At 37.6% G+C, this 16598-nt stretch overlaps 2 protein-coding genes across 5 annotated transcripts in view; one reads left to right on the forward strand and one right to left on the reverse strand.

The window, feature by feature from the left end:
• Positions 1-7025, reverse strand: part of elovl1a (ELOVL fatty acid elongase 1a) — a 13507-nt gene extending 6482 nt beyond the window's left edge. The window contains exons 1-4 of one of the 4 annotated variants that reach the window (XM_015014667.1): positions 3250-3599; positions 1595-1697; positions 815-985; positions 129-256 (exon numbers count right to left, since the gene is read on the reverse strand). In XM_015014667.1, coding sequence (XP_014870153.1) covers positions 129-234 — 106 coding nt within the window. In that variant the 5' untranslated portion in view covers positions 235-256; positions 815-985; positions 1595-1697; positions 3250-3599. The other 3 variants (XM_015014666.1, XM_015014668.1, XM_015014665.1) reach the window with 3 other exon arrangements.
• A 455-nt stretch (positions 7026-7480) lies between these two features.
• On the forward strand, positions 7481-16087 carry bokb (BCL2 family apoptosis regulator BOK b). Its single transcript, XM_015014669.1, has 5 exons — positions 7481-7758; positions 8137-8484; positions 9490-9618; positions 14006-14169; positions 15001-16087. The coding sequence occupies exons 2-5, from the start codon at positions 8262-8264 to the stop codon at positions 15124-15126; spliced, it is 642 nt and encodes a 213-aa protein (XP_014870155.1). The 5' UTR covers positions 7481-7758; positions 8137-8261; the 3' UTR covers positions 15127-16087.
• Positions 16088-16598: the final 511 nt, after the last annotated feature.

Genomic DNA, 16598 nt, shown 5'->3' on the forward strand with positions numbered 1-16598 from the left:
GGGGGGGGGGAAATCTCTCTTTACTGGACATTTTAGTATTAAAGATTTCCAAGTTTTCACCTATAAGTGAAGATGCTAATTAGAGGTATAAATCAATTAAAAACAGAATAAGGAAAGCACACACTTACCAGTTCTGGATATTATGTAACCATGGAGTTTTGTCATGCTTGAAAAAGCTTCCTGGAGCATGGTGGCGGCTCGCCTTTTGCTCAGCCAAATTTCTGAGAAGCACATCAAAAACAGAGAAGATTCTATCCTGAGAACGGGAAATTGAGGTTGTCAGGAAACATGGATCCATATGCCTGCTTCCCTATTGACTGAACAAACAAAAGACAGCTGCTCAGGCTCACCATCTGCCCTGGAGTGACTCTGACTACAGTGCCCTTTTAAACAAATACACAAGCAGAATGTGGACAAAGGGTTTCTTGTGCAGTTACAGCTGCTTCTTCAAAATATAGGGAGGTTTTAGGGAGGATTGTGAAACATCTAAACATTTGCTGTAAAGACAATGACATAGTCATAGCTGACAGAGCAGGTAAAACAGGTGAGGTGAAGGACTTGCCCCATGTGGCTACCAACGAACTGAGGCATAAGGCGGGAGCCTGAGAGATGTTTTAATCTAGATCAAGTTCCCTTCAACAAACTGTTAAACCGTTTGTTACACACACAAGTACAGGCAGAGTGTGTTGAAGTGAAACTAAGATCATGTTCTGATTCATTAAAACACAAACATTTCTACAAGGGAAAAAAAACAAAAAAAAACAGAGATGGTGAGAATGATACACAAGTTTAGATTTTTGTCTTTGTAGCTCACCTACAAACAAATCCTCAGCAGTCCAGAGAGGATCCGGAGCGGGCAGCGCTCAGTCCAGAGGGTCCGGCAGATCAGAGGTGAGAGCGATCGGGTGAAAACTACGGGCACACACAGAGCTAAGTTGTGAGTGGGTGTCAGCCTACTGCCTCCTTCAGTGGTGAAGTTGTTTCTCTAAAAAAAAAAAAAAAATAAAGAAAAAAAGAATAAAAAATCCAACAGTAGCTCCAAGTGCCGGCCGGTGAGAACCAGAAAGGAGTGAGTGACGGCGGCTGATCTGCTGTGATGACTGTGGAGCTTGACTCATTCAACTCAATTTAAAGCCTCATGGCTCTACTACAGACCTTGCAAGTTTCAGAACCACACCCTGTTTCAGTGCCATGCTCCACCCTCCTGTCCTGACTGAGCCTGGCTGTGATTGGGCTGCTTCATGAATGGTGATGAAGGGGACGTGGTCAGAGAGGTTGGAAGCCTGGGCTTGAGAAACAAATGCCCCCCAGTGGGATATTCTCTTTATCAATAAATAATCAGATTAGGATTTAAAGGGCCCCTTTCTGGATGGTGAAAATATATGTGCTGAAATTTAAACAAGACACAGTTAGCGCCAAAGCAAATCTATTTTTTCCAAATCTGTCTCTCTGAAATGAATTGGGTTAAAGGTCAAATCAGAGCAAGCCATTCGACAGACCAACGTGACTTTTTGGACTTGCCCATCCCCTGTTGTGCTGCAGCCTCAGAGGTGGGGTTGCTACCGAACAGGTTCTCCGGCGCCTCTGGTTTTACCTGTTTCCCTTGCAGGCGAGATGGGCGTCAGCTCTGGATGCTGCTCGAAATATCCTGTGCAGCATGTACCCTTGACGTGGAGATGGACTGGAATGACAGGCATCTGTTGGCGAGAGAGAAGGAGGGAGGGAGGGATGGAAGGATGGAAGTTTGGAGAATTAGAGGAATGCTTGCCTGCTATTTACATATTGTGAAGCACGTGACGTTTGTGTCGCTGACAGCAGGCTTAAAAGACTGTAATTCACTTAGTGTGAGGAGACTATTTTGTACGAACATAGATGTTTACATACACCGCATGAAACGACTTTAATTTAATTTTTACCTTCTTCTTTGGTCAGACTTTCAAAAAATATTTTTCTGCTACAGGCGTAGAATATAAAAAAGAAAAAGATAAATTATTTTTTAAAGGTTGACATTTACATACGTGATTTCTAAAAAAAACTTTGGGAAAGGCTAACAGCCGACGCCATGGCTGTATGTGCCTCTGGTTAATTCACAGTGTAAGGCTGCTTCTTTGTGTGACGTCATGTGAAAACCAAAAGAGATCAACCGTGATATCAGTAAGAGGACAGTGGACAAATAGTTCTGGGTCATTCTTAGATATGATTACCTTAGATAAGATGCCTTAAAGAGCCGTGTTCATCTGCTCAAAGAATTATACAGAAGCATTTCAGTCTGGGAATGCCCAGCCGGTTTTGGCAGGAAATGGATTGAGTTCATTTAAGTCGCATGTATGTGGATCATAAACCAAAAGACCTTATGAAGATGCTAATGGAGGGAGGTAGCAGAGTGTCATTATCCACAATGAGAGACTCTGACTGACAATGTTGGTACAAGACTAAAAATAATCTCTCTAAAAATAAGCCAGATTATAGTTCGATAGGTTGATGAAACTAAAACTCAAAATTTGACCATAATAACCATTTTGACATTTGCAGGGAAAAGAGTGAAGCTTATATGGTTTAGAACAAAATCCCAAATGTAAGAATGTGTCAGCATGATGCCGAGGGGATGACTTACTACGGGACGCACTGTACGTCACAACGTAGATAGCATCGTGAGGAAAGAACACTACTGCCTATGAACCTGACTCAGTTAAACCAGTTCTGCCAAAATTGATCAAAACAAACAAAGGATCATTCCATGGTTGAGGAAGGAAACTCAAAAAAAAAAAAAAAATGGTCCAAATCATTAACTTCATCAAGCAGGGCCACTTAACAATAATGACAGGTACAACAACTGTCTACTTTGAAGAATACAATAAACAAAAGTCTCTGTAAAATTCATCTATCTCAATCTTCAGGCACTTAACAAATAGAAATAATTTATGTTATGCTATAAGACTAAAACAGAAAAATGATGTCTGATAGTTCTGTTTGATTCTTCAGGCTTTCTTTAATAAGTTATAGTACTTCCCTTACAAGAACTCAGACTTTCTTCTCATATATGAACATCTTTAGACAATATGTTGTTCAACAGCCACCACTTTTTCTTGAAATTTGATGAAGAAATTTTAACAGGTGTAAGAGATTTAACCCAATTTAACCCTAACCCAATTTCACCTGCCTTGTTAATCGCTTTAACTCTCAATTTCATTCAAGAATTCAGTTTCACTCACTGACGTTTGAATAAACTGAAAATTAGATGTCACTTACACGGCTGGTTATAAGTGAGGCTTTTTTTTTTTTTTCCAGCACTCTTCTGTTCATTCATGCCAAGAAAAATTAAATGTGATTACTCAAGCTTTTTTTTTCTGACATGCATGTTCAACAACCAGTCAGACAAAAATGTTGGCATCGTAAACCTGGGGAAGAATTGTGCAAAAAAACAAGCCAAGAACAATGGACATTTTTGTCCATTAAATATTGAATATTCCTCATAAAGGTTTCCCCATAAAGGTTTAAGAAACTAACTGAATAGAAATTTAGTGATATCATTCTGAACTGCTATGCCATTTTTTCTTGTTTTAAAGAAATGAAATGAAATAAAATAAAATACAAGAGACAAAACTCTCTTTGTTTTTCTTGTAGCTGCACAGCGTTAATTTAAATAAAGTTTTTGTCTGACTCCAGAACCCAACTCCCCCAAATCAACACAACAGAGTTGCATTCACCTCGTCAGCCCTGACCATTGAATGGATGGCGTTCTCGAGATAAGCTGGTTGCTCCCAATTAGGCCCATTGTGGGAAATTGCACTGAATAGTTGCCCCTCAATTAAACTGAAAATAAGAGGTATAGACCTGCATGTGAGCATGTGTCCCATAGCATGTTAGTTTAGGAAACTCCTGTTATATAACATCACGTTCACATAGTCACCATGCCTGATCAATAAGCCAGTGACACTGACATTCAAGGAATGTGCTACTCTGTGGTGCTTTTTTTTTTTTTTTTTTTGTTGTTGTTGCATAATAAGATGCAGTGTTGTGCATCCCATTGTGAGGAATCCATTGTGAGGAAATACTGCAGTTTTTGCGATGTTTCAATTATTGCAAAGTTTCAACTTTTCTGACCAAAAGTGCTTAAGCATTTATGTATTTGTTTATTTAACTGACACGATACACGGGAAACCTTATCAAAAGATGATTGGGAGAAAAGAACATAGGAAATTTTAAAAAATAAATAAATAAGCATGTTTGATATTATTTTAAAAATTTATTTATCTTGTTAGTTTTCCTGATAAATCAGAAAAAAAATCCCACAAAGTCCAAAAACTAGTTTTTGGGCTTTTTTATTTTGTGATTGAGAGTGGAATATTCCATTTACATATGGATTCACAACCTCTTCCACAATTTGGTGCACACCTGTCTGTGCAGCACTAATAATGTTTGGAAGAATTACAGCAGGTTTTCTTTTTAAAGAATAACAAATATTTTTTGTCCAGATGCAAGGTATTATTATTATTATTATTATTATTATTATTACAAAATATTCATGATAGAAAAATGTAGTGACTCAAAATAGAATCACTACAGACTCAAGATTGAGTCTGTAGTGACTCAATTTTGAGTGACTAAGCAACAAAGAGCTATGCAGCATTATTAACTAAGACATTTGTTGACACTTGTATAATAAAGAACAGACACCAGTAAGTATCTGCATAGTATTGTTGTTGTTTTTTCATTCTTTGTGTTATTCAGCACCTTTTATTTGTTATTGATCTGAACATATTCATTCATTAATGAATGATTGATCATTTTTCCTCATTATTTCCTGACAACAAACATTGTGATCATAACTCGGTTTATTTTTATGTTTCACTTTAAATTTCGTACATACAATAAGAAGGATGTACCAGCTCAAAATTGCTCTTTTGAGAAATGTTCCAGATCTATTATTATTATTATTGTTATTATTATTATTATTATTATTATTATTATTATTATTATTATTATTATTAATGTATTGATTAATTCATTTATTTATTAATTACCAGAGTAACTCTTTGTCTTAAAATATTTTACAATTATCACCACAAGAATTGACCAAAAATCGAAACTTTATCCTTTTGAACACCTTGAACTTCCAGACAGTACAGATTGACAACTGTCCTTCAAATATGAACTTCCTAGTTCATAGTTTTGACTTAAATCATCTGGTAAATCTCTTGTTAGTCCATTTTAACTCAGGAATCAAGGAAATAAAACTATTTCATACAATAAACATCTAAAAATCAGACTTTATTGTTTCAGCTTGAATTAGCATTAAGGCGGTGAGCTTGGAACAATCTTACCTAACATCTGTGCTTACATAGCACCAAAGCTACATATGAGATCAATCGAGTTCCCTTGCAGGGCTCTGTTTACCTGCTTTAACCCTGTTTTTCATGTTATTTAAGACTGTACAATATTGAAAACGGCTCTGTTAAGGCCCTAATATGAAAAACAATGCCACAAAATTCCAAACCAGCACAAAATGACTGTTTTCAAGCAATAGAAAACACCACAGAGGACTCTTTACATTGACCACTATTCCCAGTTGGGCTTGACAATTCCCAAAGGAAAGGTGTGAAGTTGAAGAAATAACTTCGGTCTGATACAGTGTAATCATTCTGATCACCAAAGTACTGTGACACTTGTCGGAGATCTAAACATAAATAAAAATAAGCCAGTCTGACTCCTGTCCTTCACATTCAAGAAAAATACACAACATTACCAAAATTGTTTTTGTGGCTATTTGAAAAACTGAGCAGAAAACTGAGTTTATAACATGCTAAAATCTGGAAACTTTACAAAAGACTAGAAAACTCCTGGGAAGTTTCCACACATACTGTATATGAAAATCTGTTTTCTCATCTTTACTTATGAATGTAAACAAAATCACATGGGAGGGGGAAAGAAAAAGGGGAGTGGCTTTCTTTAACATCCAATGCTGACCTTGTATCATTCTGAAACTTCCAGGTGACATGCTAATTAGAGAAGAGGAAGCTTCCATGGGTGGAAAAAAACTAGAGAAACCTTTTAAATAACTGAGCTGAGTTAGTGAGTTTTCATGTTGTTGTTTCTTCCGTATTGGAACACAGTATAGACCATGGCCTTTTGACATCAGTGGATGATATAAAGTAAAATCTATAAACAAATTGAAGTTTTTTTTAAGAATCTGTCCCTGATACGATTTAATTCATAGGATTATTTACACATTTTCAATTATTTAATGTTTTCAAAAGAAATACTAACAAGAAGACTTTTGGTTGTAAATGTAGAAATAAATTGCTCCTGCATAAGAAACAATCATTAATATTTCAGAGGCAAACATGGTTGTATTAGTGAGTATCTGCAGATGTTTGTACAAATATGAGTTGTGCAAAGAAACACTTCCCTAAGGTTTGAAGTAAATAATTAATATAAATGAGTAGATATGTTAAAAACAGAGTTTTAAATATCTGGAGGAAAAATGACTCAAAAACCCTTGAAAAATACTCCAGATTTTGTATTAAATAATGTAACATACTGTTTAATACAAAGAGTACAATATTTACAAGATAAATATATTGCATTTTTAATACAATTGTTTAGTACAATTTAAAGGATACATAATATACAATTTCTTTCTGTCTTAATAATTACATGTTATTGGGTACTCCTCATCCTCCTTGGGTTAAAATATACAAATCATTGGTATTTTTTAAAATTATTTTCCAGGTTTCTTTTATCTGAATTAAATTTCATCTGTAATTTCTAACTATTGGACATTTTCCACGGATTGAACTGCACACACACACACAAAAAAAAAAAAAAAAAAAAAAAAAAATTGCAACAGCGACACTTAGTGGGTGAAAAGGATACAGTTAAACAAATGAACGCAGAATAATAACTCTGGCGGACGTACTTATCTTTGTAAACTTACTTTTATGGAAGATTGCGTGGAAGTAGATTCAGAGATTAAGAAATGGGCCCCCGACTTGACATATGTAAAAAAATAAAAATAAAAATAAAATAATAAGGAATTCATAGTTTCCAGCTATAGAAGGTGCAGCAAGTGGGCGTATTTTGTTTTAAATTATGAGTCTATATTATTGCAATGAACAACTCTATCACTATTAATAATAGTGATAATAAGTAAACAAAGGTTCGAGATTACACACGCCTTTGTTCGAACCTCACCCTCACTAAATATGTAATACTTTAAAACCTGTTTTCAATGACCCAGCAGCCTTGGAATCATGTCGGGACTGGAGAACTAAATCCTTCCTGCGCACTCATCAGGCTGTTGTTTAATCCGCCCAGATTTGTGAATGAAAGTAGATGCGCTTGGTTCAAGTCTCCGCTCCTGCCGGGGCGATAAGACTCAAGGAGAGGCGGGCGGCAAACGTCCAAGTCCGGGCTTCTCCATGCAGTAAAAACAGCGCACCCAGTGGGCGCCAATGGGAAGGTGGAACAACAGGTAGGCGTCTTCTAACGGCGGCTCTCAAACAGTCAGCTCTGTGCACGGAAACAACTGGACCGAGCCGAAATTGAGACCAGGACCCGAACTTCGCGGAGTGGGAACCAATTATTCTGTATAACATAGTTTTTTTTTTTACACTTACAGTCGAGTTTATTTTTTTTTAACTCGTAGAGAGAAGCTCAAGAGGTCCGAACTGAAAGGCTTAACCCCCCCACCAGCTCCTTTGGAAATTCGGGATCAGGTCAAGTCATATCAGGAAAGAGGTGCATGAAATGCTGATGGTAAGAGTAGATGCAGTTTTTGATTTCTGTGTCTTTTCTTCCGCGTTAGTTGGGATAAATATTTTAATTCCTACTCAGTCTTGCTCTGTCTCTGTCCCAATAAACGTTATCATGCTATCACTGTTGTTGCATAATATAAAAAGTGTTGCAATATCTTGACTATCCCACAGTGTGACTCAACAATAACGCCTCCGTGGTATTCTTATATAAGTTTCCGGCCACTTTTAGTTCCTTTATGTACATTATTTTTAGTTAATAAAAAAAAAAAATCGTTAATTCATCCCATGATAGTTATGCTTTTGCTTGTTTATTTTTATACCCTTCTGGTAATATTTTTTTTACCCTTCCTATAAACCTCATTCTTATCTATCTTCACAGAAGCTGTTTTGTCCTCATCCTTGAACTTGGCTCCCCACTGGGAGGAAAACCAGGACACTCTTGATTACACAGCTGATCCTCGAGAGGTCAGACTTTCACTGACCCAGATCCCTCAGGAGCAGGACATGGATGTTCTCCGGCGATCTTCGGTGTTCGCCTCGGAGGTCCTCGATGTCTTCGACCGGTCGCTGACCGAGAAGGAGCTGGTGTCTCAGTCCAAAGCACTTTGCAGAGACTATATTCTATCCAGGCTCAACCAGAACGGGCTGGGTTGGTCCAAGACTGAAATTAACTTCTTGCCCCCAAATGCAGCGCTCGCCGAGGTGTCCCTGGTGCTTCTTTGTCTTGGTGAGAGGAGTTTTGGAATAACTGAGCTTTAAATCTGGCTGTTTCTGTAGAGGGCCATTTATGTGTAGATGGACGGATCCCAGAAATTGGAATTGGCCCATTTTCTCTTGATCGGCTCTGATCAATGCATAGAAATTCAATTTTTTTTTCCTTTTCATTAAATGCAACAATATATGAACCAACCAATATGTGTTTTGATGCACTATCATGAGTGTAGCAAATGACAGATAATGGTTAAGGTGGTTAGATAATGCACAAGCGAGGTTGCTCTCGTAATCCTTTCATTTTATGTTGGTTTCAGAACTACTACCTCTACTAAGGATCATCCAGCAAACCTTTTGGCATGTATGTGTTTATAGTCTGTTGAAAAAGAGATTTTGCAATCGGTTAATCCTCAAAGACCCGTAAATCTGTGTCTTCTCATCACTTTATTATCTGAAGCTGTCTCTCAGCCTTTTGGCACTGCTATTCTGTCTTTTAGCAACAAATGTAGATATAAACGGACCTTGAAGAAATTAATTTGAAAAACAAACCCAGTCATTTTTTTCTTAACAATAACGGTAAATGGGATAAAACACCTTAAAATCAGTCTCCTAATCTTTATCTGCCAGAAAAAAATATAAAATACATCCTGTATATTCTAAGGGGGAAACTGTGAGAAATAACTTGTACAACTACAAAACATAATGCATGTGAGATGCAAGAGAATGGACTGAACAGCCTTTCAGACTTGAATATAAATAGATTTTTCTCCCACATATTTTCTATCGGCTATTTTCAGACATAGGCTTGGAGAAACGGATGAGTAAAAGACCATGTCTGAATCTACTCGGCATCTGTTGTTCTTTCTATTTTCATTTCTGCACGCAGTTTTATGTTTAGTCTTGCCGATTTATTTAAATTTTACTGCCTGACAGTGTTTTGTCTCTTTCATGGCGCTTTAATGTTTTTTTTTTTTTTTCCCTCCCTAACAATCTGGTGTCCCTCTCTGTCTCTTGTTCCTAGGCGATGAGTTGGAGTGCATACAGCCCAGTCTGTACAGGAACGTGGCACGGCAGCTTAACATTTCAGTTGCCATGGAGAACATGGTTTCAGATGCCTTTCTCGGCGTGGCAACGGAGATCTTCGCAGCAGGTATGCCATGACCCTGGAGGAGGAGGATGAGGAGGAGGTGGCGGTGATGATGATGACAATGATGATGATTGTAAACACGCTGTTTATTAAGTGTGTAGGAGCTCTGCCAGCACAGGAAGTGACTTGGAGTTGAAATTACAGATGAAGGCAGTTAGTTTGATTTAACACCGGTGTCTCTGTAGTTTTCCTAGTTTGCAAGAGAGGGACTTTCAGTAAGAGAGAGTGGGTGAGTGGATAAATCAGTCATAGGTGGAGGGGGACATTATCTAAAAAAAAACAACAAAAAAAAAAAAACACAGTCGTACATATTTTAACTTCACAGTTAAGAAACTTGTAAAGTTATACTTTGACTGGAAGAAAAAGTTTCTAACTTGGGTTTTACAGCATGTTTGCCTTGATAGAAAACATGAAAGAAATTCATAAGACTCCACAAATACTAGATAATGATCCAAGCAAAGTGGCCCCAGAGGAGAATGCTAATTTATGAACATCAGTCATAATTTTTCAAGCCAATCCCTTTGTAGAAAAGCGACTAATTTAGTTACAGTTCTTATGTAATCCTAAATAAAGCCATTTTCCCCGCTAATTTATAACGCAGCCTATTGAATTATTACATAACTACTCATTCAGATCTTGAGTTTTTATAAGGAAATTGAGATCACTATCTTTTTATTATGCCGTTTCCTCAGCACACACTTTTTTCTGTCTGTTATCTCTGAATGCGTTAGTCTTGTGAGACATCATGGCCCTTTTAAAGTTCTCTCTGTTTGTTCAAATTTAAGTCTCAACATAGGACATCATAAACAACAAACACATACATCCAGTATATTACCCCCACATTACCCATCCCATCAACATTTTGCCCTGGCTCAACCCTACAGACGTCACAACAAATAGCACAACATAAATGACAATGTGAGCTTAAACATTTTTCTTCTATTTCTGTGTAAATCTTCGATAATCTGAATTTGGAATAATGAACCCTGTGTGCTTCCTTAAACCGAATAAGTGAGGCGAGCACAAGAGGAAACTTAATTAATCTTGGTGAGAACATTTTTCCACCATTCATCAAGAAAGTTGAGGCTGAGCTCACGCTCCCATGTGGCATGATTTTGGAATTTGAGTTATTAAATTCCAGGGTGAGAGATTATCTGTGAAATACCTCCTTCATATACTTTGGCAATTTTGTACAGATTTTTGAACCTTGATCTAAATCTGAAATGCACATGGGGTCAAATGGTGATGGGTTTGGGAGTCAGTTTTTACATTACGAAGAGCCTGAGCAAAATTGCTGCGTCATTGTATTTATGCAGATATTTAAATCAAAAAATGTCTAACATGATCTCAATTCAATTCAGCTCAATTACACAATGTTTATTTATCCAAAAGTGAAATTAAACGTTGTCGCGTATCATCCAAGCACCTTCAAAAAGTTGTTGTGAATGGTGATGCTTTGTGCAACAAGGATTCCCCGTAGCTGTCAGTTTTCTAACAAATGTTTGCCAGATGCTTGGACCTATAAAGAGAAAACTGATGACATCACTACTTTTTGACTAATCTAGGAATTAATTTTCTGACCGTTTGTGAGCCCATATAAAGCATTGAAATATCATTTCAGATTCAGTTGATCTTCAGATAATAAAAAAAAAAATACAAAAATAACACTGACTTTACAACTAAAGCAAAACGCCTCATGCTGATGCAGCTGAACGATGTGAATTCTACGACCTTGATCCCAATAAGCACCCACTATTCAAAAAGGGAGTCCATCAGAAGAAACATCTATACTTCGGAAGTGACAGGATGTCATATTCCACAAAATGCTCTTAAACTTGCTAATTTCTGTTTGCATGCAAAATGTTAGACAAATGGTCCACATAAGCATCTTTTTGTAAATTTTTTTTCATGGAAAAGACTTCTTGAATGAGAGAGGCAACAAATGAAACCTGTGTGTGAGGATCTGATCAAATGCTGAAAAATGACCTCCGTTGTCGTTTCCTGGACGTGTTCTATAGGCTCTCTGGGGGAAACAAATTATGCAATCTCTATTAGGTTTTTCTTGTTGATACGAATCTTGAGCTCGGTTCACATGTTGATATGATTTCTGGGTTTCTCAACAACAGATGTTCCGCGTTCGCTACCAAAAACAGTGCTGACATTTTGAAGTTTCCAAAAAAAACAATTCCATGTTCTCTTTTGTAAGCCTCGGGGATAGATTAGAGGAAATCCAACAGCCCTGTGATGAACATGCAACATTTGGCTCGTTGCCTGGATGTGCCAAAAACAGACTTTCTTAATATAATTTTCATGCCTGCGCTCTGGCCGAATGTCTCCCCCACTCTGATGTCACAGGGCCGTAATTTGTGGAAATGGCGTGGGATTCCTCTGAAAGAACAACAAACTCGGGAGCTTGAGTTGCACTTTGCCTTCTGAGCTCGGTCGAGAACTTTGATTAAAAAAGGCAACGCACAAAAAAAATAAATAATCAGAGGTACTTTTTCCTTTCCTTTTGCTTTAAAAGTTTATTTTTAGCTTTTAGGTATTTGTTAGCATTCTTCAGCCCAAAAAGAAATTGAAGCGGCCTTCTGTGCTCTGTTGTTCTCCAGTAAAATCAACATGGCTCGTCTCTCCTTCGTTTATCTTCTTCTGCCTCCCACTCCTGTTCAATTTCTTCCCGCCCTCCTCTTTTATCCCTGACAATCTCATGTCTATTCTCGGCCCGCTTCTCAGTAGGGACTGAGACATGATGTGCTCGGACAGCGTCCATGGACACTTATCTCATTTAAGCTCACCCACGGCTCTATCCCCTTATAGCCACCGTCAGACTCTGCAGGTCAGCCCCGGGGACCATTCATGACAAAGCAAGCGGGACCAAAAGAGGCCGAAGACATTAGCCATTAGCTGCATTCCTGATGGCTATTATGAGAGGGCCAGCTTCCCTGAAAACGGTACCTAGAACTGACCGTGTGGCTGTAATCGTCAGGTCAGGCTTTGTAGGCTCAGTTTATAGTTCTATGTCAAAGTATTCATACCCCTTTTACATTAGTCTTCATTGTGTCCTATTGAGATTTGATTTGATAAACCAACACAAAATGGAGCATAACTGTGAAATGTTTTTTTTTTTTCCAATTCTTTCTTAAATAATGCTCAAAGAATAAAACAATCTGTAAACTGTGGGCTGCATTTTTATTCAGTTCTCTAAATCAGTATTCTGTGGACCAACTTTTCACTTGCATCTGCAGAGTTTCTGGGTATGTCTACCCCGCTTGTTTTTGCAAAAACAGTTCAAGCTTCATCAGATTAGATGGCAAGCATCTGGATAGTAGTTATTAAGTCTCGTCACAGATTCTCAATTGGATTGTGATCTGGACTTTGGATAATTCTCTTCCTCCTTTAAATTAGCTTAATTTGGATCTGGTCAACTTCCCATGATGTCACCATCGCCTTGTTTCACCTGGAGTATCATGTGTTTAGTGTGATATGCACGTAGTTTTTCATCACACATGGAGCTTTGTTTGTTCATTAGTAGAAATGAATGCTGTAAAACATAAAAAAAGCTCTTGTAAGAACAGAAGCAATACAGATAAATAACTGGTTCTCTAACAAACCTCTTAGGCCTTCGTGAAACAGCCGCGTTTATACCAAGATAAAATTGCACACAGGTAGTCTCTGTTTTGTAATGAATAATTCGTTTTGTTTTTTTTTTTTCTGAAGTCAGTTCTTTGCATTCTTTATTTAGGGGTAAGTAGAGCTAAAAGCAAATGCATGGCACAATTTATTGTGCTTCTTTGTGTCCTATTAAATCAAAAATAATGTTTTGGTTGTAACATAACAAAATGTGGAAAAGCTTTTACGCTATGTTCTTTTCCAGCTTTTAAGCTATCATAATCATAATCCCAACCTCTTTAATTGACAGTAAGGCTGGTGGTTTGTAGAAGACCTCTTATCAGTCACATTAACTCAGATTACTCTGGTTTGTTGACCTGAACCTGGTGTTTTATTTTTATTTCAGTACAAGGTCCAATGGCTGCACAATATGAAAACTCAGAGGGGAGACGGGTTATTGCCTGGAAATAAAGGATGGCTAATGTTGTAAATAAAGGCTTATTGATTCCTGTCCAGAAATTCAGCTTCCGTGAAGAGGAGAAACCGATGTCCTTTTATTTTTGTTTCTGGTCCATTACGCACCCAGCACAGTGACTGTTAGAGAGAATCAATATCGTTAGCAACCAAAACCTGGATTCCAAGTTAAACACCCTGAGGCACGAGATGAGATCAGCAGCAGTGTTTTCTCAGATCAGCTCAGCTTTGGCTGTACATACACACTTAAAATCAAACCTACTGCACTAATGTCTTTAATGTTTTTATTTTTATTTTTGCGCTGTAGGTATAACATGGGGTAAAGTGGTTGCCATGTATGCAGTAGCTGGAGCCCTGGCAGTGGACTGCGTCAGACAGGGACATCCCACCACAGTGCACATCATAGTGGACAGCCTTGGGCAGTTTGTCCGCAAATTTCTCGTTCCCTGGCTGAAGAGACGGGGAGGATGGGTGAGTCTGTGGTGTTTTTTTTTTTTTTTTTTTAATTTTTCTGAATTAAAAACCCGATTCAGAAGCAAGACTGCTGCTTAATAAATGGCCCTCATTTACAAACCCTAAAGGAAGATGCTCAACTAAGAATTTAAATCAATTAAACAACCTTGTATTTTTGATGCACTGCCTTGCCTTCTTGCTAAATGATTTGAGAGTTGCACTGTTTGTGAGGGAGAAGGGTAACTGTAAAACTGCACTTTATCAGCCATGTTCATTTCATATAGCTACAGTATCCAGCTAAATGTTTATGCAATAAAATCAAAATGTGACCTATTTATAGTCCCATCCCACTACTAGCTACAGCACACAATATTTAAATCTGTTATTTTAGGGGTATTTTGTGAAACAATGAGAGTGACTTAAAGATGTTTAAAATCCAGAAAGTGATTAAATATTTGGTACATTTGAGAAAGTCTGAAGATGATCATGAATAAAGAAAAAAAAATAAAATGATACAACCATACAGATTTTTTTCCCCTCTGTGGGACAATCAAGGATATTTCTATTCTACTTTATTCTGTTCTAATTGCAGTTTCTTGGTGCATGTGAATTTTTGCCACAAGGGTTTTGCAAAACTCAAAAATGTTTAATAACCTCAACCATCAATGAGGACTGTAAAAATATTACTAGAAAGTACAGCAAAGGTTTGGCCCAAAGTGATTCAAAATGCCAGCAGATTTAGGTTTGAAAACCTTAAATTAAAACAGCATTTAAGAGGTAAAGCACTTTCTGAATCAGCAAACGTCTGGCATCACTTTTAAAATAAACTCCGTTTCCCCTTTCCAACAGGCAGAGATTATGAAATGCGTGGTGAAGATGGACTGCGCTCCTGAACGTCCCTGGCTGTCATCAGTCATCGACTCCCTGAAATATTTTCTCACTACTGTGTACGTCTACATCATGAAGGAGCAGTGAACTGGTGAAAACATAGGACTCAAATCTCTGTCTTGTCGATGAAAGGTGAGACGGAAATGCTCGCTGTGCCTGATGAGGATTGAGCTTTCCCAGCTCTTCCCTTTGTGTTGCTGAATGGTCACTGACAAATGTTTCATCAGCGGTGTGTCATGTTTTGCACAAGCCTGCGAGTGACTGCCCTTCTACCAAAGAGTAGTCGCCTGATGTTTTCAGCGGAGAATTGAGGATAACCTTAATATTTAACAGCGTAAATGTTATTTTTCACAACGTGCTCCACCTGTTGTACGCTTTTTCTCACTGTTTGTCAAATTGCAGTAAACACTCCTTCTCTGATTTAATGCGAGGCTGTTCTTACTGCCGGTGTCCTGTGGGAGATTTGCTCTTTTTAGAATGTATGTTTCCAGAGGAGAGCAGAAGGTGACTTCTGGATTGATGCTAAGCTAGCTGGTAACATTAGCCGAGAGGTTTCTGGTGCCTGCAGAGGATAAGATTTCACCCTGCTGAGTCCACTTTCTCTGAGCAGCATTTGGCTGTATTGTTTACATTTCATGGGATGAAACTATTGCGCTTTCGCCAAAGCACAAGCTGTGTCTCCCTTCAAGTACAGCTGAAATTGACGATGTAAATGTATATATATATTTTTTAAATTTAAACAACTTTTTTTTTCAGCCATGCCCATTTTTTTTTATAACTTTCAGATGACTTTCACAAAGTACATGTGATATTTTTTGCTTTACTGACTTCAGTTTTTAACCTGTATATTTTATTTATGATTTTAAGATTTTTATTTATGTATTTGGTGATAAACAATCGATTCCACCGCAGCATAAAACCTGCCACTACAGCAAGCACTACACATTGAATGTGTGTATTGGGTTTAAAGTACAGTGTTATTTTTGCAATTGTGTCTGCTCCATTTTTTTTTAAACCCACAATAAATTTCACCAAATGCTTACCAATACTTATGGCACTTTCTTTCGGTTCTCCAGCTGTTCTTAAAAATAATTTTATTTTGTAGGAACTTGATGAAGCTTCAGAGTGCTGCCTAAACATGTCTCGGGAATTGAAAAGTTCAAAGATTAATGTAGTGTGGTCTAAAATGGGGTCATTCCAAATGCAATATTTGATTCAAATACAGTAAAGTTTACCACCTTTAATATTTTTACAATTGGTCTGGTCCGACGAGGCCAAAGCTGTTATTGCAGACATCTGGTGTGAATTTGACAAAGTTCCCATTAGAAATATTTAAACTGAGACAAACATTGGGATGGTCAAAAATGTGTTCTCATTAGTTGCATAAATTAAATTGTTTGGCTTTTCTTCACCAATTCTTTTCTATGGAGGTCTTTGCAGCAATTTTATTTGTAAAGTAGACGACGTAGCATATGGCTTGAAACGTAAAAGTTTTTCTGGCAAAGTTCAGATTTCGACTGTTGGACCGACTTATGGTTCTAGTTTCAATCCCTTCCAGT

The sequence above is a fragment of the Poecilia latipinna genome, unplaced genomic scaffold (assembly GCF_001443285.1).
Source record: "Poecilia latipinna isolate Pla-1442-1.1 unplaced genomic scaffold, P_latipinna-1.0 Scaffold1838, whole genome shotgun sequence".
In the NCBI taxonomy this organism is placed as follows: Eukaryota; Metazoa; Chordata; class Actinopteri; order Cyprinodontiformes; family Poeciliidae; genus Poecilia; species Poecilia latipinna.